At 37.1% G+C, this 25,943-nt stretch overlaps 2 protein-coding genes across 2 annotated transcripts; both read right to left on the bottom strand.

Moving 5' to 3' along the window:
- Nucleotides 1–517: 517 nt before the first annotated feature.
- LOC107824589 (protein LPA3) lies at nt 518–6,480 on the bottom strand. Its single transcript, XM_016651391.2, has 12 exons — nt 5,956–6,480; nt 4,713–4,743; nt 4,484–4,576; nt 4,327–4,389; nt 3,918–4,029; nt 3,148–3,233; nt 2,475–2,533; nt 2,286–2,388; nt 2,130–2,190; nt 1,244–1,326; nt 1,086–1,166; nt 518–925 (listed from the first exon to the last, which is right to left on the bottom strand). Exons 1-12 carry the CDS (start codon nt 6,321–6,323, stop codon nt 866–868), a joined length of 1,200 nt encoding a protein of 399 aa, XP_016506877.1. The 5' UTR covers nt 6,324–6,480; the 3' UTR covers nt 518–865.
- Nucleotides 6,481–7,173: 693 nt separating this feature from the next.
- LOC107824590 (magnesium transporter MRS2-1) lies at nt 7,174–11,605 on the bottom strand. Its single transcript, XM_016651392.2, has 6 exons — nt 11,209–11,605; nt 10,028–10,634; nt 8,470–8,598; nt 8,043–8,384; nt 7,916–7,963; nt 7,174–7,701 (listed from the first exon to the last, which is right to left on the bottom strand). Exons 2-6 carry the CDS (start codon nt 10,613–10,615, stop codon nt 7,471–7,473), a joined length of 1,338 nt encoding a protein of 445 aa, XP_016506878.1. The 5' UTR covers nt 10,616–10,634; nt 11,209–11,605; the 3' UTR covers nt 7,174–7,470.
- Between the last annotated feature and the right edge of the window lie 14,338 nt (nt 11,606–25,943).

Here is a 25,943-nt window from a genome sequence, read left to right as displayed (position 1 = left end):
CTTAAAATAAGGTAGAAATACCATCAGGTAGCCATACTAATGGATCCTATTTTACGAATTAGCCAGTGCGACCTGAATTTTAGTTTTTCGGGACAAAAATATTCTGAATTGTTCTGAAATTAAGATTTTTAGTTCAGGAGTCGTTAATGTCGTCTTAAAATAAGGGGTTGTTTGGTTTAGAGATAAGTTTTATAGAAATTAGTAATGCTAAAATTATAATATAAGGATTAAAAATATATGGATTGTAATGTAATGATTAGCCATGCAAGGACTGTAATACATTGATTAGTAATACATGAATTTGAATATCAGGATTAAAATATATTTTTATTTACTTATTATTAAATAAGTTGTTTAATACATGAGGCTTTTTTTGGGTACATTTTAGTAGTTTCAATCCATGTAATACTAATCCCCAGATGTTCTTATTTTACCTTCTATCCTGTATAAAATAATAGTATATAGATTTATTTTACATGCAAAAAAAGACAACCAAACAATGTATTAGAATGCTGAATTTTATGCAAGCATCAAAACAAATAACCAAACACTGAATTAATGCTAGATTTTTACATCTCTCGCTCGTCACTCTCAATAAATCACTAATTCGGATTACAGTAATACATGACAAAGTTTAATCTTATAGAGATGTGGTTTAGAGCAAGGAGACTTCAAGGACTTGTCACTTCTTTAAAAGACAACCTTCTTTTTAGTGGAAATATACAAGTAAAGTGAATACAAAGAACATCTCTCTGAAGGAAATGCTGGATCAACAAATCTGGAATATTAGTAGCTTGTTCCTCCACCACCCGAATTTTATGTTTTAACTCTCCACCCGCCATTATCTTCTCTGGCAATCTTCTGTTCAGCTACGCCATGCAGAGGACGCTTCTAAATCAACATCTTCTTCCCACCAAGTTGCAGTCTGCAGTAAGACATTTAACCCATCATTCAAACAGATTCTCAAATCTATTGCGTAATTTACTGATCATCTTAGGATAAGCAATGAGAAGTTTATTTGAGTAATGGGAGAAAACACAAATAAACACAAAATTATGAAAAGGATGAAATTAATATAAAGAGACCTTGTAGCCTCTTCTGAGAAATTCAAGTGAGCTTCCTTTCTCCTCTTGCAGTCCGAGGACTCTCAATAGTTCTTCCTTGGTCTGCCATAACACCCTAATGAGCAACTTATTTACCATAAAAGTTAATTAAGAAGCACAAGGATCAGATGTATAGTTACTTCGCCAAGAGTGAAGCGAGTTGCGCTTTCTGCCACACAAACAAAAGAACCATCTGTCTGTTTCAGCATCACCTGCCAAGGCCCTGCAAAATTTAAAACAAAGCTAAAGGTTGTTGGTATTTCCATAGAGACACCACATACACAATCTTACAAGTTAGCTGCAGGTGCTGTTCTCTTGTCTTTTGTTTATTTGTTTATTTTGCAAGATGGGGTTGATATTGCTATTTGACATATTCTCTGTTTACCAACTATAAGATGGAGCAAGTCAATGCCCTGAAATCTGAATGATGAGTGATTAGCAGATACATTACCTATACCTCAGCCTCAATATCAGAGAACAACATTGATGAATATTATATGAAACAAAAAGTGCTGGAAATCTTTTACTCTGACCCGATGCTAATTATCTCATTTCAAATACTTTAATTTCATTTACAGCATTTGAATTTTCTATAAAAGGAAACTATTCTTGATTATGTAGAGTTCCACAAATAACTATAACAGGCAAAGAGTTTACATTTGACAGTATGTCGTCCTAATGTTCACAAACAAAGACAAGAATTGGAATAAGGGGTTTCATTTTCTTCTCTCATCTCACTTTCAAGTGAGAAAACAGCTCCTAGGATCAGATTTGATTTTATACTCATAATATGACCTGGACTACAGTAAATTTGCAAAGGTTGGAAATATTTACAAGTATCCTCTTATATCTTATTGTTCTACTGGAGTAAACACAAAGAAAATAATCTGCACTCATATTTTGGTATCAGAAAGAAGGATATATAATTGAGAAACAAGAAGAGAAGTCGATAAAAAATAGAGAAATGATGAAATAGAAGTAACAGAATCCCTAAATAAGCGTATAACCAGATGAACGAAATCTTACCAGGATATTGACGGAAGAGAGCTCCATTGTAGTTCACAATATAAGGTGCCACTGCAACTGTCTTCCATTAGAAAAAGAAAAAAGAAATTATTCATACGGAATTACAACATGGACAAAAGACAGACGAAGATAAAACCAAGATTACAAACTTGTCACCTTTGAGTACTCTCTTGTTCGAATATAGAAAACTGGGGTGAATTGAGAAAGAAATTGGTAATGCAATTCCTTGGGTGGAAAGCCAAAAATACCCAGGTCAGCGCTGCAATTTTGAATAAACTTATTGGTTAATCATGCAATTGAGGGGATAAAAAAGCTAATAAAAAAATATTAATCAGAATTTAATACCGCAAGGTGTCAAGCTCTAGATTGAAAAGGAGGCTAGGGGTTGACATAGCAATTTTTTCCTGCACATTGCCAATGCAATAGATGTCAATATCATCAACCCTTGAATAAATGCATAAAAGAAATATTTATTTAAAGATACAATACAACAACAACAACATACCCAATATTTAAAGATACAATAAAATAAAAACTAAATACTAAGGTCACGAAAAACGATAATAATAAGCTAAGTAATTAAGCTATAGTACATGGAAGAGCAAACGAACAATGTATCAGACAGTTCACGTTATTTCTAGAAACAAATTAAACTAATGAAAATCAAAGGGACAGGACTGCGAGAAAAAGCTTCATGCAAGGCACTTCTAAATGACAGTTGTGTCTTTTTCACAATCTCGAAGTTGCTTCTTCACTTACTTTCTTTTGTTTATCTTTTTTCTATCCAAGGGAAGTGGTGTAAATAATGTAGTCAGAACACTAGCCAAGAGAATCAACAACAATCTTGGCTGATGACACAAACGTTTGATAGACTTTCACCCAAAGAACGGGTGACACTTGTAAGTAAGGATGACCACACATTGATACACTAGTGAGCTTGATTTTTACTGGAGATCTCTTGCAAATATGGAAGTGAAAAATAAGATGATTTTGACTTTCTAATACCAACAGATCTTACCACATACTTCTCAATGTACGCAAGGTCACGAGTGCTGCAGTTGATAAATATATAAAGTGTAGGAGGCTTGTCAGACTTCCAACGACCTGAGCCAATAAAGATGCATGAAGCCTTAAGGTACAGTACACATAGCATAAGCAAATATTTGATGACCATTGCAAGAACCCGGAACCAAGCTGTTCCTTTGAGTAACTAGGCCCTTGTAAATCTTGGAGGTTTAGGTTTTAATAAAACAAGAGTTAACGGAACCATCAATTCCTTTAAGAACTTCAAGAAAATCAGAATGAATGTAATAAAAAGATAGCTAAACCCATTAAACCTAAGGATTAAAATGCTTTAAAAGACAAAAACAAACTGTATGATGAAATATCGCTAGAGGAGAAAAACTCCAGCTGATTTTGAAGCAGGATTGGATAGCATCAGCACAAGACGCATGTATGTACTCATGTTTTTGATGTTCTTGAGTTCTGTTCGTGTTAAATGCACCAGGGGAACCTAACATTTGCAGGATTTCTAATTTATATCATAAAGACTTAAAAGCCTTAAACACCAAACAAAATTCAAAAGACTGTTTCCTATCAGTTTTCTTTGAAGGACAAAACAGGATCTCATCACCCTTCCCCTCTCCTCTCTCCCCTACCAGAAAAGTACAAGAAAGAAAGCTTATGTGGATATCGTAATGGATTTATTGAGAACTGGTTATTGAACAACAGTGGCTAAGTTGATGAAAGAGTTGGAATCATAAGAACAGTTAAATATGTGCAATTAACCTTCATTATCATCGTCAAAATCGAAATCCAGTGTATTCCTTACAGATCTGAAGAATGAGGTCACAGCGCCACCAGGAATATCATCCAAGGACCCAATGGTAATACCATCTATCTGAAAGGGTTAAAGAAGGCATGATCAGATTTCAATGATATTTTTGAGACACTATGAACTGCAACTCCAAAGTGCAAAAAGAAAAAGATGAATTGACTCCATTTCATAAACAGCTAAAAAGGATTTTCAATATTTAATCATTCACCTCTAGTTCAAGAAGAAGTTTAGATGAGGCAAAACCTACTACACTCATGAAAGCAGCCTACTTACACACGAAGGTATTCCCTACTAGAACTAAATGCTATATTTCACAGTATCAGAAATGAGAATTGAAATCGACGACGAGTTATTCAGTACCGAGTCAAGAGCTGCTTTGAAAAGCTCGGAGGCCCTACGCTTTTCAGGTTTGTCAGGAAACACCTACAATTTGAGGGATCTTGTCAGATCTGCTTCTGTGCATTCAAGTGAATTATAACTTCTACAAAAAAAAAAGAATGACGAAGTTTCTTCTCACCACACAAGCTCTAGTTTCCTTCTTTTCCTGAAGCTTCTGAACAACAGCTAGTACAAGTTGGATATTGGCATCACTGAACTCATCCGAAGATCCCTGAATTGCATGGTTGCATAGCAAGTCATATGCAAAATATGAGAGATCATAATTATCCAGAAAAATAGAATAACTCCTGACAACAATATGTCATGAGCACAGAACTAATACAAATGTAAGACAGTTAACATGATACCTTATAAGAAGAAATGCTGGTGGGCAAGGGCCTGAAGATGTAAACCAATGGAGAGTAAAAACAAACAGGAAAAGTGTCAGGAAAGAAGCAATGACAAATTTATTATTGAAAGAATAAGCATGTACTCAAAAAGGGTATATTCCTATCGAACTTCATGAACGTATTTACAATTCAAAGGCAAAAATAATGTACTGCTGACACCAGCTTAAAAAGTGCTTGAAGTGTTCTGATTTGGAAAGTGACCTGACTTGATGTTTGGTAAAAAAGTGTTCATTTTATATGATGAAGATATTCAGTAATACAATGCGGATTCGTTCAGATGCAGGAGATAACAAAATTTCCAATACAATGAATGCAGCTAAAAATTGTTGGAGAAAAATATATTTAGCTTTAACACACTAAGTCATCACTCTAAGATCTGATGGGCACATGATCTGTAACTAATTTTAAAAACGAGACATATTAGATTAAGGTAAATATCCATCAATTTTAGCTTACAACACCTAAACTTTTAGCATAAATTTCAGCTTTGAAAAATTTACTCAATGTGTAAACACTTCACTTCCTTTTACCTTTTGTCATTTTTTATGACAGGAACCATACTCATCAGTTGGAAGAAAGTTATTAAGTAAACGACAATTAGGAATTGCAACAGAATCTAGGTCACCTATTCATATGCACAAAAATGTGTTAAATATCTAATCCACAAGTAGAGACTTCTAGACGAATGTCTTTATATTGGGACACATCCCTGGTGGTGGAAAGGTGTGGTTTTGGGTCTTTTGTTCCACATAAAAAGCAGGCAATTATGTCCAAGTCACCACTCACATTGGTATATAAAGGTAAAATAAGCTGATTTTCTACTGCTCTGACAGTATTTCCATTCAAAAGATTTCAACTTTGTTTCATCCGTGCGATTTGGACTCGGAATAATTTTAACTTACCTATACAAACTTCTTTCACAAGGTTGCTACATAACTAGTAGTAGTAAAAAACCACTCCCATTGCATAACACAAATACGAACAAACTGTGCGCAGTAAATACGCAACTACATACTATTAATGGGCCTTAATCCCAAACTAGTTAGAGTCAGCAATATGAATCCCCAATATCCATTCCAATACTCAATAATTTGTCTTTAATTACGAAAAGTTCCTTGAAAGTAACAAGAAGAAAATTATGAAACAGCTATAGCACAAATTAAAGAAACAATTAATTAGAGGGAAGAAATAGGAGAATTACGGGAAGTCAATTTCGAGTCGGGTCTTTCCATCATTAAGGGCAAAAGCGAGAGAATTGGCGGCATCAGAAACAAGGACTTGGTATGATTTAGGCTTGTAAACACTGACGCCGAGCTTTGGGTCAGCTTCTTTCTTGACGCATTGAATTCCCCCCTTGAAGCTGGGGAGTACTGATCTTGAGGAAGAGTGGAAGAGTGTGCGAATAGGGAAATGGGAAAAGGAAAAAGAGATAAAGGGATGTGAAGGGTGAGAGCGAGGAAGAGTGAAGGAAGAAGGGAGGGTCTGTAAAGCCGTGGTTACGGCCATGACTATGGTTGGTTGATGGCTCGTGTTGTTGGACAGATAGTGGAGGGAAATATAACGAACCATTGGATTTGGTGATAAGGTGTTTTTGTTTGGAAAAAAAACTTTATTCAACTCAAAAATAAACTCTACAAATGGAGTACTATTTATTAAATTCCAAAAAAAGAAAGAAAAGAAGAGAGAAGTTATTTAAGTAAATCATAGTAGAGAGCAATTCTCATTTGATAAAACTGAGTCTCTAGTCGGCATATATAAACCAAGGTGATATTTATGTCGTTTTACAACTTGAAATAGTAAAATCTGAAGAAATATTTTGACGCAATAATTCTAAAAACAAAAAGAATAAACTTAACTGTGAAGCCCTGATATGGTGTTCAGTAAGGGTTCATTTGACTGCTTGCTCTGTCGCATTTAGACTGTTATGTTAAGCTCTCTTACACCTTACTTTTCATTCCATTTTTTCTTTTTGTTATGCTTGTTCTATAGAGAAAATTAGAAAATAATATCACACAAAGAGCTGAAGTGCCATTCTGTCTTCTTTAAAATGTAATCTTCTGGAGTCTAGTTTTAGCGAAGATTAGCTTCATTGGATCATGACCTGCCATTTGTGAATCATGTATGAATAAGCAGAGAATACTGGGTTGTTGGATAAAGTTACAGCTAAATCGGATAGCGTACTAAGAACATATGGCGCACTACCAGTAGAATATAGAACTAGTACGAGAAAGGTATATTTTATTCAGAGAAAAAGGTAACGGGGAAAACATGCTAATCCATACGATTCATTCTATTTGGGAAACCAACTCTACTTCAATTGTGTATTTTTATTTCCTCTTCGTATTTACCTAGCACTTTAGAGACACTGAAACAGTTGTGATGCAAGATCAAAGTCACTCGCCATTGTGCTGACCTTGAATTTTTGACAAGAATTAGCCATTCTTCATTTTTTTGAACTCCAAGAATACATGCTATTATAATGAGTAATTCAACTTTGAAGCTACCTAGTAGTAAGAACACATGATTCAGTAAATCTATCAGTTCTGGTAGATAGCATCGAACAGATACTGGCCTTTACTGAAGCGCTTATTTCCCTCATAGGCTCGTGTATTTATTCCACAACTACGATCCACTCTCAAGTGCCTTCGAATATTACCAGCAATCCGTCCTCATTACTAGAACTGTTGTATTCTCAATTGGCTGTGCTCTCAAGCATCTATAGTGGCATCAATCTTCGATATTTGAAGAACCACAAAAATGCAAAGAATATCACTGCTCCAGTAACACCTGTAATTATTAGGACCCATTTAAATGCATCCGGTTGATTAAACATTGGTATTTCAAAATTCATCCCAAAAATTCCTGCCACAACCCCGAAGATGGCAACCACAAAGGTTGCAGTTGTAAGTAGCAACTCAAATTGAATAAGCTGATTCCGGACATTATCCTGCAAATAGAATATCTTCAAATCAAGTTCATATCATATGTACACAGTTACTGTAACAAGAACTGCCTATGATATGAGAAAACCGATCCCTGAAATTATATTGAAGTGCACGTTTTACCTATCCCAATCTTACAACTTTCATGTTTTAATAAGTCAAGATGGGCGAATGCGAAGTAAAATCCCAGTAAGACCAACTTGAATGTATAATGCATACCAGTTGAATGTTAATGAAATCTTCTGTATCATCAATATACTCCTTCAGCTGTAACAGAAAAAACAAAAGCTTGATTAAGAAAAGGAACACAAGATGAAAGGACAAACAATGAGACTCAAGAAGATACCGATGTCAACTTGTTGAGAGTGCTGTCAATAACAACAAAGTAAGCCTCCAAAAGCATCTCCAGCTCTTCTATACTCTGAGTTTCAGCGCCACTTTCCGAACTTCTCATGCTCTCATGCCTGCTTCTTGCTATGCTCAAGCTTTTTTCAAGCCTCCTGCTCTCAGGAGGTGAAGAAACAGGGGAAACTGGAGCAGACACGGACAACGCACCATCTGTTGACCTGTAGCCAAGCAAAGATTGATCTCCATAGCAAGACAATTCCATCCGCCTTTTCTTCTCAGTAAGATACATCTCAGCCATGTCCCCATCATCATCCATAAGTTGCTCTATCTCATCTCTAACCTAGATAAAAGATGGTGATAAGGTAAGATGATATAAGCAGTAACTTGTGCTTGAAAATACTAAAAACATTAAATAGCTAGGATACCTTCTGAACTCTACGAGTCAAAGCGACAAGCCTGCTTTTCAATCTACGAACTCGTTCCAAATTCAAGGTACTGATTTTAGATGTAAGTTCATCCAACAATGGATACGCTTCAATTTCCAGTTCTGCTGCCTGGTCAATTGGAAAGAAAACAAAATCAAAATAACTGGGTGGACACTAACATATAATATAGAACTATGTGCCTAAAGAAGAAGGGTCCAGATGTCAGCCTAAATATTTGTCTACCTTACAATATCCTGTTGTACAATAATAAACAATTGTTTAGTTTAACTTGTTCTAGATCACGGACATATATATTCAACGTTCACGACACACTTAGTTCACAGTCATTTTAGTGGTTCTCTTGGTGCTCAGGCTGGTACCTGTGTTCTTGCAAAATGGTTTTGCATTTTGTTTAGAATATTAAAGAAACTGAGAGATTCGTTATGGAATCATGATAATTCCATGTTGCTTGTAAGCTCATTCTCTCTCTTCGAGACAAGACCTCTTTCTTGCAAAATTTACATGTGAAAACTATGAAATTTCCACAAAGCTTGTCGCTGTTATCTCTTGGAACTCAGTGTTTGTTTTTTGGCCCTCAGGACAAGATCTTTCATAAGGTATATCGAGAAGTTTACTTTGTCAAGTAAGGATCCTTGCATCATACATATTTTGCATGGATGGTTGTAGTAGTTCAAGGATAACGTCAACGCAAACTCTCTTATCCAGTCAGGATATGTAGGTCTGACCAGTACTACAGAGAAGCTCCACATAAGAATATGACCAAAGAGATTAATGAGGCATAATTGAGAATTGTTCTCACCACCCTTCTTTAGACTGATAATGTTTTGGTCCATTTTTCACTGTGAAGCTTTCTGCTAAATTTCACTAAATAAATGGCTTTCTAAAACTACAGCCCCACTTGATAATCCAGGGAAAACATTGGAAAAACTCAAACCACAAAAAGTTTCTAAATAGAACTAACACAAGTTGCAGATCAAGATAAAAAGCTGCAACAAAGAGACATCATAATAACAACAGCAATAGTCATGAAATAGAACCTTTTCCATGAGTGCAAAATCAAGAAAGACAGAAGTTTATGGTGCTGCTTTCCCATAAAGACAGTATATTTTTTAAATATTCTGGATAATTAAGTTCACAGCTTGCCAGCAAATGCAATCCATCTTTGACTGGATCATGAGCTGCCAATACCCCTCTTTAACAGATTATTCCTCCTATCCTATTTTATGTAACCGACGTAACTTTGGTCTCTTAGCAATGGATGTTAGTATCCATTGCTGCTATCTTATACAAAACAACGAAACGTGGACCATATTCAATAGCACAAACTTCAAGACCGCCCACTGTCTTTTCAGACATGTAACATGTTAATTTACCAAATTACCTCTCGGCTTCTAATGTCCCATTTTATTTCACCTCCTCCACTTGAGTACTCAGACATATGTTCTTACAAGATTTGCATTGCAAAACTTGTGCCATATACTCATACTATATGTAGATGAAAACAAATTCTGCAAAGATGGTGTTTTCTGCTACATACCTGAGAATCAAGAAAAGTACAAGCTGCCTCCAGCGCAACTTCAAGAGCACGGAACTCAAAGGGCAAATAATCTGGTGATGGAGTACCAAACATATTCTCAAGATTCCTGCTTCCTCTTCTTCTGCTCAATTCACCTTCTGGCTGCCAAACATCACCAGCTCCTGCAGCTTGCAATCGCCGCTGCAACTCCACCACATACTGCAGGACATAGCTGTCAAGAGAATTTAATAGGAGAACCTCATCAGCTGTAATGATGCATCGAATCTGCTCAAGATTTACAACAATTGCCTTCTCCCTGCCAAGGATTGTTGATGGATAAACAAACAATGGATCTAATAAACGTAGATCACGAGCTGGAAGGTCACAACGACGCATCATAGTGAACTTGTCAACCTCAATGACCTGGGAGTTGCCAGATGTGTCAACCCGAATCCATGATCGAAGTCCTTGACCTCGCTTCTTAAGGCCCAAGACATCTATACCTTGAAAAGGTTGACGACCAGAGACAGGGGGCCTAAAAGTTACTTCTCTAAGATTTGCTGCTGATGCAGGTTTTGGTGGAAGCAGTCGTTCTTTGAGATCAGCCATCAATGAAGAGTTTTAGATGCTGGAACAAATGAAGAAGTAAATGAGCTCCAAGAACAAAAAATCGGAAAAACCAAACAAATAACTGAAGAAACCTCCATTCCCAGCCATGATTTCATTAACTTTAACCAGGTCTGCTGGACCATGTAGGAATTTAGATAAGTTGGTCCATTAAACCAGGCACAACTTATGTGAAGCTTCAATGGCTGAAGTTTGCCTACTGGACCTAAATACTAATTGTATACACATCATCCAATGATTTAAAAGGAGACAGTTAAATCCACATTCAGCATCAGCAGCTTCCCATAAAATATCAACGTATCATTTTGCTTCAGCCTATTAGTCTAGCCCAGTCTCTAATAAGCAACAATCTTTACTAGTTTCAATCAAACCTCAGAAATTGTTGTCAACACTTAACATCCAATATATCAATAAAACACTATTCTCATACCATGTCCTATACCTGTAAAATTACTGCATGTCAGCTACTTTAATACACAAAATTATTTACTAAGGAAAACATTTAAATTAAAATTGAAGCTTGAGAAATTGAAAATATTTTATCATCGGAGAAAAGGAAAGTAGAAAGAGGGAACCTTCAACTGTAGATCGGTGGCAACCGAGGGAAAATGGTGGTTATTCAATTAACCGGGCCGTCATTTGAAATTGGCGGCCTAAATCAGTCCAAGGTTCGGGCCGAGATGAGTTTAGTTAGGGTTTCGTTTGGAACTGCCGCTGTAGCTCCACCGTCAAGCGGGACACCGGAAAATCACCGACCGAGATAGACACAGAAGTCACCTGATCTTAGCTGATGAGACTAGACAGCAAATGAGAGTGTAAGTATTTCTTCTCAGCCCTAAGGGAGTACAGAAACTGTAATTTACGAAATATATTTGTAGAAAAAATATATAAATTCTTCTTAATGGACAAAATTTTATTTCTTGCTCCTATATATCTTCCCCTTTATTTATTTGTGGCTGAAGAATATTTCTTGCATCTAACTGTCACAGATTTGTATTTATTTGTTTAGGAATTCATTTTCTGGTGTTTTTCTTTTTTCCTTGTCACACAATTAAGTCTAGAATTTGAAATTATGACACTATAATTTCAGTTATGACAAATAAACTAATGTAGTGTCCATATATTTTTTCCGAATATAAAAGATACGTTTTTTCTTCTCCTTGTTTTAAATAATAGTGGTATTGAAAGGGTATTGAAAGGGATTGTTACACAAATAACCGATCAGATTTAATATTTATTTTTTCTAGTCGGTATACATACATTATATATTGATTATACAAAATTATATGCATTTTTTATAAATATCAAGTAAGTTTGTCGCCGAAATTTAGACAAATATAAAGAAATCACCTAATCTTTTTCCTCCATGCGATTCGAATCCCCATCTTCTATTATGTCTGATAACATATTTATTTAGTGTATATCTTTTGTATTTATCTTAAGATAGATCAATCCTATTCTTATGCTTGTTTTGTTATTATAAATATCCTACTATAATTGTACTTTGGTTTTATCAAGCATAACATTGTTTCATGATATCAGAGCTTTGGTCTCTTTTTTCTCGATGGCTTCTTCTGCTTCCTCAATTTTCGCTTCATCTCCAATCAAAACTGATCAATCTTCTCTGTCTCCCTCGTCCAACATTGCTATTTCAGTGTCTAACATCAAAAACTTATTTTCTATTGTACTAGACTATAGTAATTACATGTTATGGCGGAAACTCTTTTTGCCGGTTTTCAAGGTTATGGTGTTTATGACTTAATGATGGAAGCTTTCCTTATCCACCATCTACCATTATTACAGAAGATGGTAACTCCACTCTCAATCCTGCTTACCAACAATGGGTTCAACTTGATTCTATTGTCTTGTCTTGGATTCAAGCAACCAATTCTCAAGAAATCCTTCAAGCTATTCTTCGTCCCAATCATTCTCTTACTTCTAGAGAAGCTTGGCTCGAAATGGAGCATCTATTCCATGACCAAGTTAGTTCTCGAGCTCTTCAACTCAAGGTTCAATTTCATAACCTTAATGTCACGACCCAAAATCCATCAAGTCGTGATGGCACCTAACCCAACTCGCCAGGTAAGCCAATTAATAACAAACCATTTTTATTAATATTTAACAAACTCTAGTACACTCCCCAAAGACTGGTAGTACAAATCATGAGCTTCTAAGATTGGAAATTACAAAGATGGTATGAAATAAATACATCATCTGCTCGAAATGTACATAAACAGATTTTTATAAATCTAAGGCTACCATGAACAAGAGGCAACAATGACTGGAATGCATGTCCGTCTTCAGATTCAGCTCCCGCCATGTACAACAGCATCAACACCCAAAATCTGCACGCAAGGTACAGAAGTGTAGTATGAGTACAACCGACCCCATGTACTCAATAAGTAACAAACCTAACCTTAGGTTGAAAGTAGTGACGAGCTGGAACAAAGGTCAGGGTCCAACACCAATAGCCAACAACAGTTTATAACAACATAATAGAAAGTAACACCAGTAATAATTCAATAATAAAATGTTCAGCTCGTATACAATTCCGGAAAATAAACATTTTCTTTTCAATTATAACAGTAAAACTCAAATCTTTTGCCGAAATCACCAAAGTATGAGTAAGTTTGAGATCGGTGATTTTTTTCAAAGCTATCAACAGATAAATGTTTCATTTTCAAATGGCATGAGAAAAATACATCTCTATGCTTACATATCAATATGGATGAGAAGTCATGAATGACATGATACCGTACAACATGAGAAAAAATGCATCTCTATGCTTGTATGTTAAGTGTGCATGTCGAATGCGATACAACTCAGTGATAAAATCATATGCATACTCTCAGAGTATCAATTCACTCAGTCCTCACAGTCACTCAGTCCTCCCAATCACTCAGTCCTCACAATCATTCAATCCTCCCAATCACTCGGTACTAGGCACTCAGTAGGTACCAGCGCTCACTGGGGGTGTGTACAGATTTTGGAGTGGCTCCTTCAGCCCAAGCACTATAACAAACCAATCATGGCATAAATCAATAAAACATGCTGTGGCGCGCATCCCGATCCCATAAATATCCTCACCATTAGGACCTCGGCCTCACTTAGTTATCAATCTCTTCAGTCTCTCGGGCTCACAATGTCGAAAAGAAATCAACCCAAAATGATGATATGATGAATCAATAAATAGCAACAGAGACTGAGAGATGATATGAAATGAATGATCATGACTGAATATGAAGTTACAATTTAAACAAATAATTCGACAGCAGAAATAACCTCAGTGGGTCCCAATAATACCAACATTTGCCTAAGCATTATTTCTAACATAAGTCACAACTCGATAACTCTAGTACGTAGAGATTTCATGATTACAGATAAGTTCAGGTAACTACACAATACCACAGGAATAATGGAGTCAAAGTTCACACGGTGTACGCCCACATGCCCGTCACCTTTAACATATGCGTCACCTCAACACCAAAACACGTATAATCAAGGTTCATACCCTCAGCTCCAAGATTAGAAGAGTTACTTACCTCGAACAAACTGAATCCAACGTCGAGCAAGCTAAATAATGCTCCAAAAATTCTATTCTACGCGTATCAACTTTCGAACAGCTCAAATCTAGTCACAACTAATCTGATTCGGCCAACATAAATTATAGGAATTAATTCCATATCAAAATACTATTTTTTTCACAAAATCTGAAATTACACTAAAAAATTGCTCGTGGGGCCCACGTCTCGGAACACAACAAAAGTTACAAAATATGAATACCAATTCAACCACGAGTCCAACCATACTAATTTCACTCAAATCCGACTCTGAATTGGTATTCAAAACTCGAAAATTCGTTTTATGAAATTATAGAAATTTCCTTTGATTTCTCTTGAAAATTCGATAATCATACGCCAAAAATGAAGATTAGTCCATGAAATATAATCTCAAGTGAGTCAAGAACACTTACCCCAAGTTGTGTGAAAAACTTCCTCTCCAAAGTCACCCAAACCAAGCTCCAAAATCCGAATATGGCTAAAAATAGCGAAACCCCGAACTTAAAGCTTCTACCCAGCGTCTTCCGCATTTGCGATCGCATAGTCGCATCTGCGGCCTCCGCTTCTGCGGAAGAAGCTCGCATCTGCGAGTCAGCTTTGTCCGGCAGTGGTTGCTTCTGCGACGTCCAAACCGCATATGCGGTCGTGCTTCTGCGCGAGTTGGGTCGCTTCTGCGAGCCTCCCAGCCAGCCTTCCCCAGGTCGCTTCTGCGACCAATTTTCATACTTCTGCGAGCCGCACCTGAGGTCCCTCATGTGTAGGTGCGAAGACACCAGCAACAAAAAAATTCCAGCATTCCCTTAAGTCCGAATTTGATCCGTTAATCATCTGAAACTCACCCGAAGCCCCCGGGACCTCAATCAAATACACCAACAAGTCCTAAAACATCATACGAACTTAGTCGAACCTCTAAATCACATCAAACAACGCTAAAACCACGAATCATACCCCAATTCAAGCTTAATGAAACTAAGAATTTTCAATTTCTCATTCGATACCGAAACTTATCAAATCAAGTCCGATTAACCTCAAATTTTGCACACTAGTCATAAACGACATAACAGACCTATTCAAATTTTCAGAATCAAATTCCGACCCCGATATCAAAAAGTCAACTCCCCGGTCAAACTTCAAAACTTAAATTTCCATTTTAGCCAATTCAAGCTTAATTTAACTACGGACTTCCAAATAATTTTCCGGACATGCTCCTAAATCCAAAATCACCATACGAAACTATTGGAATCATCAAAACTCTATTCCGGAGTCGTTTACACATAGTCAACATCCGGTCAACTATTTCAACTTAAGCTTTAAATCTTGGAACTAAGTGTTCTAATTCATTCTGAACCCTCTCCGACGAGCCACATAATTATAATTGAACATAGTATAAGCAGTAAATGGAGGAATGGGGTTGTAATACTCAAAACGACCGGTCAGGTAATAACATTCTCCCCCACTTAAATATACGTTCATCCTCGAACGTGCCAAGAGTTGTTCCTAAGACTTTAAATCGTTGTTCCACCCTACTATAACATACTCGGGGGTGATCCCATGTCACCCTATTCTATATAGGCCTGACAACACAATATCACTAGAAGTCATTAATTCAACCTTAGCCCATGATCCTTGGGATTCAATTTCCAACATTCAGAATTTCTTTTCAAGACCCGAATCTCACATCTACATACTATATAAGTCCGAACAAATTGTATCAAGACATAGCCATAACTCAAGATATAATCACATAACATATTACACAACTCGTATGCTCGCAGCACCATTCCCGATCACAGTAACTACTCCAAACCAACCAAGTACTAGTATTAAACCCTATATCAAGCCAAACCTCATTCCAAAACCTTCGTACATTGCTGATGATAAAAGAAACACGCGGAGTCTTATCACCCCTTATCGGATCAACAAGTCATGGAGCTCTCTCGCCCCAACCAGAACCATAATCACTTTCTAAGCTGACTTACAATATTATCCTCCCGAATATACCGTAATCAAACCTGATAGTACCCATTCCAGGTCCAATGACTTTATATTATCAAACACAACTATTCCACAGACATGCTACACCAACACAATCTAAAACCACAACTGTGCAATCTGTGCACCAACAAGTAACAATTCAAATATACTTAATCGGGGAAAACGACTCAAATGAGAGAACCATCCTGGCAACTTCAACAAGTATCACCACAATCGCAATGCTACAACCCATCATACATAGTAGAACCAAACACACCAATCTAAAACAAAGGATCATAACGTATCCCAGCGGCAATGCATGATCCCATTCAACACTGGTCCATATGAAATACCTCCAGCTAACATGCTCAAAACCAACAACTACACGTAATTCAACATCAAGTACACGAAGTGCATGACCATAACCTTGGAGAAGCCAATGACACAATATACCACAACCCGGAAAGACCATAACCAAGGCGCAATCAACCATTCCACACCCCAATCACCATCTCGCTCGAATTCCACTATAAGGCCCAAACAGAACTGCATCATGTCTACATATAACCAACGAATCACAACCACTCATAGCATGGAAGAGTAAAACATAAAACATATCAGATACGAATAAAATCAATTCTAACCGAATGCCACATCCCTCAACAATAGCTATTTGGAGTCAACAAATCCGACCCAATGTAGAATACACATGCTCATTGGGCCTACCAGTGGACCCCAAATCAACTCTGGTCACCCACAAATAGATAAATAACCCCCCGAAGGTCAACAGTGACTGAATCATAATGCATACTATCATTTGGCTAGCTTTGGCCACAAATTCACAGTCCACAACCACGAAACAATCTGCTCCTCAAAACTCCCAGTCTCTAAATCCATAGAACACACGAATCACCATATCTAATCCCAACTCCATCGTCCGAATGTCTAACACATCTCTCATACACGATCATCCCACGAGGAATACTTTTATAATTCTTCTGTGCCACATAGCAAAATTTGAATATCAGCAGTCGATCAACCATGCGAGCATCACAATACTAATAAAGCATCTGTAAGTCAAAACACAATGCGCCTTCTGAAATGCACACCCTTCTCAGGTAATACCAAGTAGTAATAGCATTCATCTAAACATCTGAAACAATCCATGTTGTCTAAGAATTCATGACCTTCTCTTCAAAATTGAACTGTGACATTGCACATGCAAATCTCAATCCTACACAACACACCGCATCTATCATCCCATCATATGAAAAGGTACGAGAATCTCATAATCAACTCTGATCACTAGCAAACTACATACTCAATTGGCCAGGAACCTTTCATTTGATCTCATCCAGGAGAAAATCCCAATACGCAACATGTTCCTCACGCCAGTAGGAAATATCTACCTCGAACCGTGATAGAAATCATCGAGAACTCTTCGAAACCCATTTCCACATTACCAGACCATCATAACTGAATCTCTCTAACTTAACCAAGTCACGCAAGTCGCCAAACCCAAGATTATTGCCACAAAAATATCTGTAAAGTCTCACCACATCATAGGTACCCAAAGAACAGATCATAACATTATCATACTGGTCCAGCCTACTATCCAGTCGTCCTACTTTCTCCGAGTTTCTTCTGAATTACCCTCAAGTTGACACTTCTCCTTGTCAGAACACTACGATCCTTACCCAAAGCTTACTACAAGACCTTCTAGCATAAAATAACACCGCCCTAAGGCCCATAAGCCACTGTACTCTTCTTAAACACCCCCATAAGTACCACAACCGAAATGCCCACTCTGAAAATACCTTATTTGAATTTAAAATTGTTCTTTTACCTTTCTTATACTGGATTATAGAATCCATAGTCATACAGAATTACTGTAAGTCCCGGCACCATCAGATTCAAATCTCAAATTTTATCCATACACAAGTTCGGAGAAATTCTCAATTGCTATATATAAACCTCGAACCCATTGGAACTTTCTCGAGAGTCACCCACTTTGTTCAAATCCAAATTGTACCTCCCAGACGGGCCAAAAGACGCATGCCCCATTAGCACAACAACACCCAAATAAGTAATCCTGCCTTAACACCATTAATCAAATTCATACTTTGTGCGCACTACATTCTTCAAAATAACAACTTAATCATTCCATGATTTTCATATTTCCATAAAGTGCAATGTAACCCGTATTCAGAAATTTTCCTTACTCGAGTCATCCTCGATCTCAACCTCTACAAGTCATGACTAACCCACAAGTATGTCTAGAACAAAACTAAAATTTAACATATAATGATGAAATTGAATTGTCAATAGCAGGCTCCCCCACTTGGCTCAAAGCCATGGATTAAAACACTTGATAGCTCATAATATTCATACTCTATTACTGCCATAATACTGCAGTCAGTTCAACGAAAATTTTTCTCAAGCTCAGGCAACACCAAGGATAAAATACCTCAATCATACGCTAAGATCGCATTTATTCTCTTGATACTCAGGTCAACTTTCTCACCTAGATTCAAATTCAAATCTCAACACATACTCTCCGCTGGTAGAAAAGAAACCCTCCACTCATCATTATAAGGATCACACATCCGTAAATTACCCCGCAGGTGATAACCCGCCTGCTTGGCCTCAAACTGGCATCTTTCTATACCCTTTCGCAGTCACAATTACTATGCAATCACTTAATCTTTCTGAGTCCAAACTTATTGACAAGACATGAGAATTTAATTTATTCCACAATTTAACAACGTGAAAGATCCTTCAATACACTCACAACTCGAGACTATGCGTCAAATCAAGACAGAAATCAAGTACCCAATAGCAAACTCTTGAGTCACAAGTACACTTTATTCGTCACATTCAACCCATCTGAACACATCTCATAGTCATATCATACTTATTATATAGTCATTCAATCACTCATCGAGCCACAAATTCCACTCATGGGGATATTACCGGACATATGTGTAATGACCCAACTTGTCATTTTGAGAATTAACATTCCGTTCAATGACTTAAGATCCCGAGCAACTTCATAATATATATTATGACTTGCGTGTGCGGTCGAGTTTGGTTCCGAAAGATTCAGAATTTAATTGAAAGAATAATTCTTATTTTTGAAGCTTAAATGAAAAGAGTTGACTGGAGTTTGACTTTTGAGCAAACGACTCCGGAATGGGATTTTTATAATGTCAATAGCTTTGTATGGTGATATCGGACTTAGGCGTATGTCTGGATTTGGATTTGGAAGTCCGTAGGACAATTCGACGCATTTTTGGCGAAAGTTGGAAAATGGAGGATTTTAAGAAAAATGTTGACCGTGAGTTGACTTTGATGTATCGGGCTTGGACTTCAATTTCGAAAATTTGAATAGCTTTGTTATGTCATTTACGACTTATGTGCAAAATTTGAGGTCATTCCAGATCGATTTGTTATGTTTCTGTACAATACCTAACTTAGGACGACGGTATATACATATATATAAGGAGTTATGTGATGTACAACCTATAAAATTAAAGATATTCGAGTCTAGTTTCTAACGCTTCCAACCGTTCGTCATTTGGACATTTTTACAAGAAGTTATGACCAAATTACCAAAGGCTGGAAGAGGAGACTGCGAATGCGAAGCATCCGGGGCCGCATCCAAAAGAAGAGCTGGCAGTGAAGTGCTGCCATAGCATCCGGGGCAGCATCCGAAACCCAGAAATCTGTGCCTATAGATACAATTTCGAGGTTCATTTTTCTCACTTCATTTGGATGAATTTTGGAGCTCTTCTCCACTCACTCAAGACCACCAACTCCTCTCTTCTTCAAGGTAAGCAATCCCCATTATCTTGTTATGAAATTCCATCATTTCTATACTAGTATTGATGAAATCTACATATAAAATACTTAGATCTTCAAGAAATTTCTTCAAGAACTAAAAGGAGGGTTTTGCAAGATTTCTTCCAAGGTAATCATTCACCCTTAGACTTATATGTATGGATTTATTATGAGTATGTGAGCAAAAAATAAGTATTAACACTTATTGGATGGTGCTTGTGAGCCATAAATACTTAAACTAGATTATTGGGTGTTGTAGAGATTTTGTAATGAATTAATTAGCAATAATTGGGTGGATGTGAGTTCATTGATGATTTTAATGGTGCTAAAGAAGGTTGTTTGTTGACAAAGGATGGTTTAGTATCTCTTGTTGGTAGGAAGGAGGGTTGTTGGATGAAGAAATACCATTATTAGAGGTAGTAATATGCTATGTACTCTAGGTGTTTGCTAAAATGCCTAAATGACCAAAAATCTGGAAATTTGTTACTAATATTGGTGCAATTGTGTTGCATTATTGTAGATTGAAATTTGTTTAGTGTGGTGGACTATCGTAGTATTATTAAGGGGCGAATTTCAGATTTGAGTCGTCCGGAGGTGGCTTCACTCGTGAAGATCATTTAAAGCATTGACTTAGTTTTGTCGAGGTAAATATCTTGCCTAACCTTGAGTGGGGGAATTACCCCTTAGGTATTGAGTCTTATATGAAAATTGTGTAATGAAAAACCATGTACGCGAGGTGACGAGTACATACTTGGCTTATATGTACAAATTATATCGGTTGAAATTCGTAGACGCCCTTATGTATTAAATTGGAAAATTGTTGGAACTTAGTAAATCCTTGATTTGTCATACCTCATTCCTTGTTTGTCGAGTTTGTATTTTATATGATAATTTGGTGTGATTGCCACTTAGATTTTTATGTGAATTTCGTGTGTTTGTTGATTTGATATTTCTTGGAAATAATCACATTATGAATTTTTTATTTGCAAATAATTAATTAAATAAGTTTAAATTGAGGCATTTATATATTTATCTAAATTTTGGATTAAAGATGGTGTTGTCCTATGATGAGTTATTTTCCCATCCTTGTAGTTATTTTTGAGATTTTATATACATTGTGTTGAGCCGTGGACTATTTATTGGGAAATTAATTGACTTTATTGTACCTTTGGAATGGTTGTGGCCTATGGGCAGTTTGTAAATACGAGTTGATGATGATGTGTTGTTGTGATAATATTCTGTGTGAATTGTTGTTTACTGTTATGCGGCGTATAAGGGTGGCATCCCATTGTTGACATTATGCGGGCATAAGGGTGATATTTCACTGTTGTTATGTGTGTTGGGATATTGTTTGGGCGGAGTGATAAGGGAGGCTATTAAACGGATCGATAAGGGAGGCTATTATAAGAGCGATAATGGTGGTTATAAGAGCGATAAGGGTGGCTATATGAGCGATAAGGGTGGCTATTGATATTGTCAGGGCAGAGGGATAATGGAGGCTATTATAGGAGAGATAAGGGTGGCTATATGAGCGATAAGGGTGGCTATTGATGTTGTCAGTGCAGAGGGATAATTGAGGCTATTATAGGAGAGATAATGATGGCTATAGGAGAAATAAAGGGTGGCTATTGTCAGGGATGATTTGTGATAACGTGAGGTTACTGTGTTGGTAATGTTTATGTGATGATGTGGGGTTATTACGTTAGTAATTTTCATGTGATGTTGTGATTTTTCTTGTGTTTATTTGTATATCTTGTGCCAACTTGTCTTGTTGTTTCGGTAAACTTGATAATAGTCTGATCTATGTTGAAATTGTGAGCCTGTGGCTATTACCGGGCGGATTATGTTATTGGCACGTGAACTGTCCGTACAAAAGTGATATGAAATGCGGGCACGAGGTGTCGGAGAAAATATGATGATTTTTATTATTGGCATATGAGTTGTCCATGCGATTTTGATAGAAATATGGGCATGAGGTACCGTGGAAATATGAAAGTGGGTCGAGACCCATGTTACGAAAACATGAAAGTGGGCTAAGACCCGTGTTACGAAAATATGAAAGTGGGCTGAGACCCATGTTTTATGATTATGAAATGAGGTGTCACAGAGTGACTTTTATTTGAAAGAATTTATATTCGAAAGATATTTATTTGAAAGGAGTATATTCGAAAGATATTTATTTGAAAGAATTTTATATTCGAAAGATATTTATTTGAAAGAAGTATATTCGGAAGGTATTTATTCGAAAGAATTATATGTGAAAGATCTATATTTGAAGGACTTGATTAATTGGTTGTACTTGTGTTCCTCATTCGTTTGAGCAATAATTATGGTGTTCTTGTTGCCTTGTTGTTTATATCACTGGTTGATTTTTGTTGCTATCACTGCTAGTTATTTTTCAGTACTATTGTATACTACTATATTGCACAGGTTATTTGACTAATGAGTGTCTTGACTGTACCTCGTCACTACTCCACCGATTATGGTGTACTCATATTATACTTCTGCATATTTTTGTGCAGAGCCATATATTGGAGATATCGAATTCGGCAGAGGTTAGAGTGTGATCGCAAGGATTTAAAGTAGAGCTGCTTGATCGTCGCAGTCCCTTGGAGTCTTTCTATTTTATTGTATTGTCAACTCTTGTTCTAACAGTATTTTATATTCGATCCTTGAGATCATTACATGTATTCAGTTAGAGTTCGTGACTCAGTATTACCAGTCTTGGGAGGTTGTTATATTTGTTTCCGCTTTTGGTTTCGACACTTATATTAAATTATCTATTTAAAAAACAAAATGTGTTCGAAATGTAATTGTAATCGGCTTACCTAGTCTTAGAGACTAAGTGCCATAACGACGCATATGGTGGGATTTTGGGTCGTGAAAATATGGGTCCAAATGTACAAGTTCTCACAACTGAAACTGCCGGGTCTAAGCTGCGGTCTAAACCTGGCCTCAAGTCCTCCAGACTGGCCTATCACCAAAACACAGAATACACATCTCGCACGTCATCCTTGAAATCACAAGCTGGCGATGCACAACTGATACCGAGCGCTCACATGCGCACACGAATGTGTGAATGGAATTCAAGGAGTTATTCTTTAAGCTAAATCAATTCTGCACAATAAGGAAAGAAAGATGGAAAATTATCCTAAAATGCCTTGTAGCCTCTCGAAGATAAGTATGGATGTCATCATACCGATCCGCAAGACTCTACTAGACACTTGCTCATGACTTATAGAACCTATGAACCTAGAGCTATGATACCACCTTGTCACGACCCAAAATCCAACTAGTCGTGATGGCACCTAACCCAACCCGTCAGGTAAGCCAATTAACAACAAACCATTTCCATTAATATTTAACTGACTCTAATACAATTTCCAAGGAAAGGTAGTACAAATCATGAGCTTCTAAGATTGGAAATTACAAAGCTGGTATGAAATAAATACATCACTTCTTCGAAATGTACATAAACAGATTTTTTTAAATCTAAGGCTACCATGAACAAGAGGCAGCAATGACTAGAACACATGTACGCCTTCAGATCCAACATCCACCGTGTACAGCAACGTCAACATCCAAAATCTGCACGCAAGGTGCAGAAGTGTAGTATGAGTACAACCGATCCCATATACTCAATAATTAACAAACCTAACCTTAGGTTGAAAGTAGTGACAAACTGGAACAAAGGTCAGGGTTCAACACCAATAGCCAACAATATATCATAAAAAAATATATATAGAAAGTAACACCAGTAATAATTCAATAATAAAATGTTTAGCTCGTATACAATTCCAGAAAATAAATATTTTCTTTTCAATTATAACAGTAAAACTCAAATCTTTTGCCGAAATCACCAAAGTATGAGTAAGTCTCAGATCTGTGATTTTTTTCAAAGCTTTCAACAGATAAATGTTTCATTTTTAAATGGCATGAGGAAATTACATCTCTATACTTACATATAAATATGTATGAGAAGTCATAAATGACGTGATACCGTACAACATGAGAAAAAATGCATCTCTATGCTTGTATGTCAAGTGTGCATGTCGAATGCAATGCAACTCAGTGATAAAACCATATGCATACTCTTAGAGTATCAATTCACTCAGTCCTCATAGTCACTCAGTCCTCACAGTCACTCAATCCTCCCAATCACTCGGCACTCGGCACTCAGTAGGTACCGACGCTTACTGGGGGTGTGTACAAACTCCGGAGGGGCTCCTTCATCCCAAGCACTACAACAAGCCAATCATGGTATACATCAATAAAACATGCTGTGACGCGCATCCTGATCCCATAAATATCCTCACCATCAGAACCTCGGCCTCACTTAGTTATCAATCTCTTCAGTCTCTCGGGCTCACAATGTCGAAAAGAAATCAGCCCAAAATGATGATATGATGAATCAATAAATAGCAACAGAGACTGAGAGATGATATGAAATAAATGAACATGACTGAGTATGAAGTTACAATTTAAACAAATAATTCGACAGCAGAAATGACCTCAGTGGGTCCCAATAATACCAACATTTGCCTAAGTATTATTTCTAACATAAGTCACAACTCGATAACTCTAGTACGTAGAGATTTCATGATTACAGATAAGTTCAGGTAACTACACAATACCACAGGAATAACGGAGTCAAAGTTCACACGGTACACGCCCACACGCCCGTTACCTAACATGTGCGTCACCTCAACACCAAAAACATAACACGTATAATCAAGGTTCATACCCTCAGCTCCAAGATTAGAAGAGATACTTATCTCGAACAAACCGAATCCAATGCTGAGCAAGCTAAACAATGCTCCAGAAATTCCATTCTACGCGTATCAACTTCCGAACAGCTCAAATCTAGTCACAAATAATCTAATTCAGCCAACACAAATTATAGGAATTAATTCCATATCAAAATACTATTTCATTCACAAAATCTGAAATTACACTCAAAAGTCGCCCGTAGGGCCTACGTCTTGGAACCCGACAAAAGTTATAAAATATGAATACACATTCAACCACGAGTCCAACCATACTAATTTAACTCAAATCCGACTCCGAATCAGTATTCAAAACTCGAAAATTCGTTTTATGAAATTATAGAAATTTCCTTCGATTTCTCTTGAAAATTCGATAATCATACGCGAGAAATGAAGATTAGTCCATGAAATATAATTACAAGTGAGTCAAGAACACTTACCCCAAGTTGTGTGAAAAACTTCCTCTCCAAAGTTGCCCAAACCGAGCTTCAAAATCCGAAAATAGCTAAAAATAGCGAAACCCCTAACTTAAAGCTTCTGCCAAGCGTCTTCCGCATTTGCGATCACATAGTCGCATCTGCGGCCTCCGCTTCTACGAAAGAAGCTCGCATCTGCGAGTCAGTCTTGTCCGGCAGTGGTCGCTTCTGCGACGTCCAAACCGCATCTGCGGTCGCGCTTCTGTGCGAGTTGGGCCGCTTCTGCGAGCCTCCCAGCCAGCCTTCCCCAGGTCGCTTCTGCGACCAATTTTCATGTTTCTGCGAGCCGCACCTGCGGTCCCTCATGCGCGAGTGCGAAGACACCAGCAACAGAAAAATTTTAGCATTTCCTTATGTCCGAATTTGATCCGTTAATCATCCGAAACTCACCCGAAACCTCCGGGACCTCAACCAAATACACCAACAAGTCCTAAAACATCATACGAACTTAGTCAAACCTCTAAATCACATCAAACAATGCTAAAACCACTAATCATACCCCAAATTCAAGCTTAATGAAACTAAGAATTTTTAACTTCTCATTTAATGCCGAAACCTATCAAATCAAGTCCGATTGACCTCAAATTTTGCACACAAGTCATAAACGACATAACAGACCTATTCATATTTTCATAATCAAATTCCGACCATGATATCAAAAAGTCAGCTCCCCGGTCAAACTTCCAAACTTAAA

Source organism: Nicotiana tabacum, chromosome 22 (genome assembly GCF_000715075.1).
Source record: "Nicotiana tabacum cultivar K326 chromosome 22, ASM71507v2, whole genome shotgun sequence".
Classification (NCBI taxonomy): Eukaryota; Viridiplantae; Streptophyta; class Magnoliopsida; order Solanales; family Solanaceae; genus Nicotiana; species Nicotiana tabacum.
The sequence above is the reverse complement of the archived record's forward strand: the minus strand, read 5'-3'. Positions and strand labels throughout refer to the sequence as shown.

Bases quoted from the DNA above. Each gene is read 5' to 3' on its own strand.
- LOC107824590 (XM_016651392.2), bottom strand. From the start codon at position 10,615: ATGGCTGATCTCAAAGAACGACTGCTTCCACCAAAACCTGCATCAGCA. The intron at 8,599-10,027 runs GTATGTAGCAGA...CCAATTGACCAG, and splicing joins GTACTTTTCTTGATTCTCAG to GCAGCAGAACTGGAAATTGA. The intron at 7,964-8,042 runs GTATCTTCTTGA...TTTCTGTTACAG, and splicing joins CTCTCAACAAGTTGACATCG to CTGAAGGAGTATATTGATGA.
- LOC107824589 (XM_016651391.2), bottom strand. From the start codon at position 6,323: ATGGTTCGTTATATTTCCCTCCACTATCTGTCCAACAACACGAGCCAT. The intron at 2,389-2,474 runs GTATTAAATTCT...TCAAAATTGCAG, and splicing joins CTAGAGCTTGACACCTTGCG to CGCTGACCTGGGTATTTTTG. The intron at 926-1,085 runs GTCTCTTTATAT...GTCTTACTGCAG, and splicing joins TTCTCAGAAGAGGCTACAAG to ACTGCAACTTGGTGGGAAGA.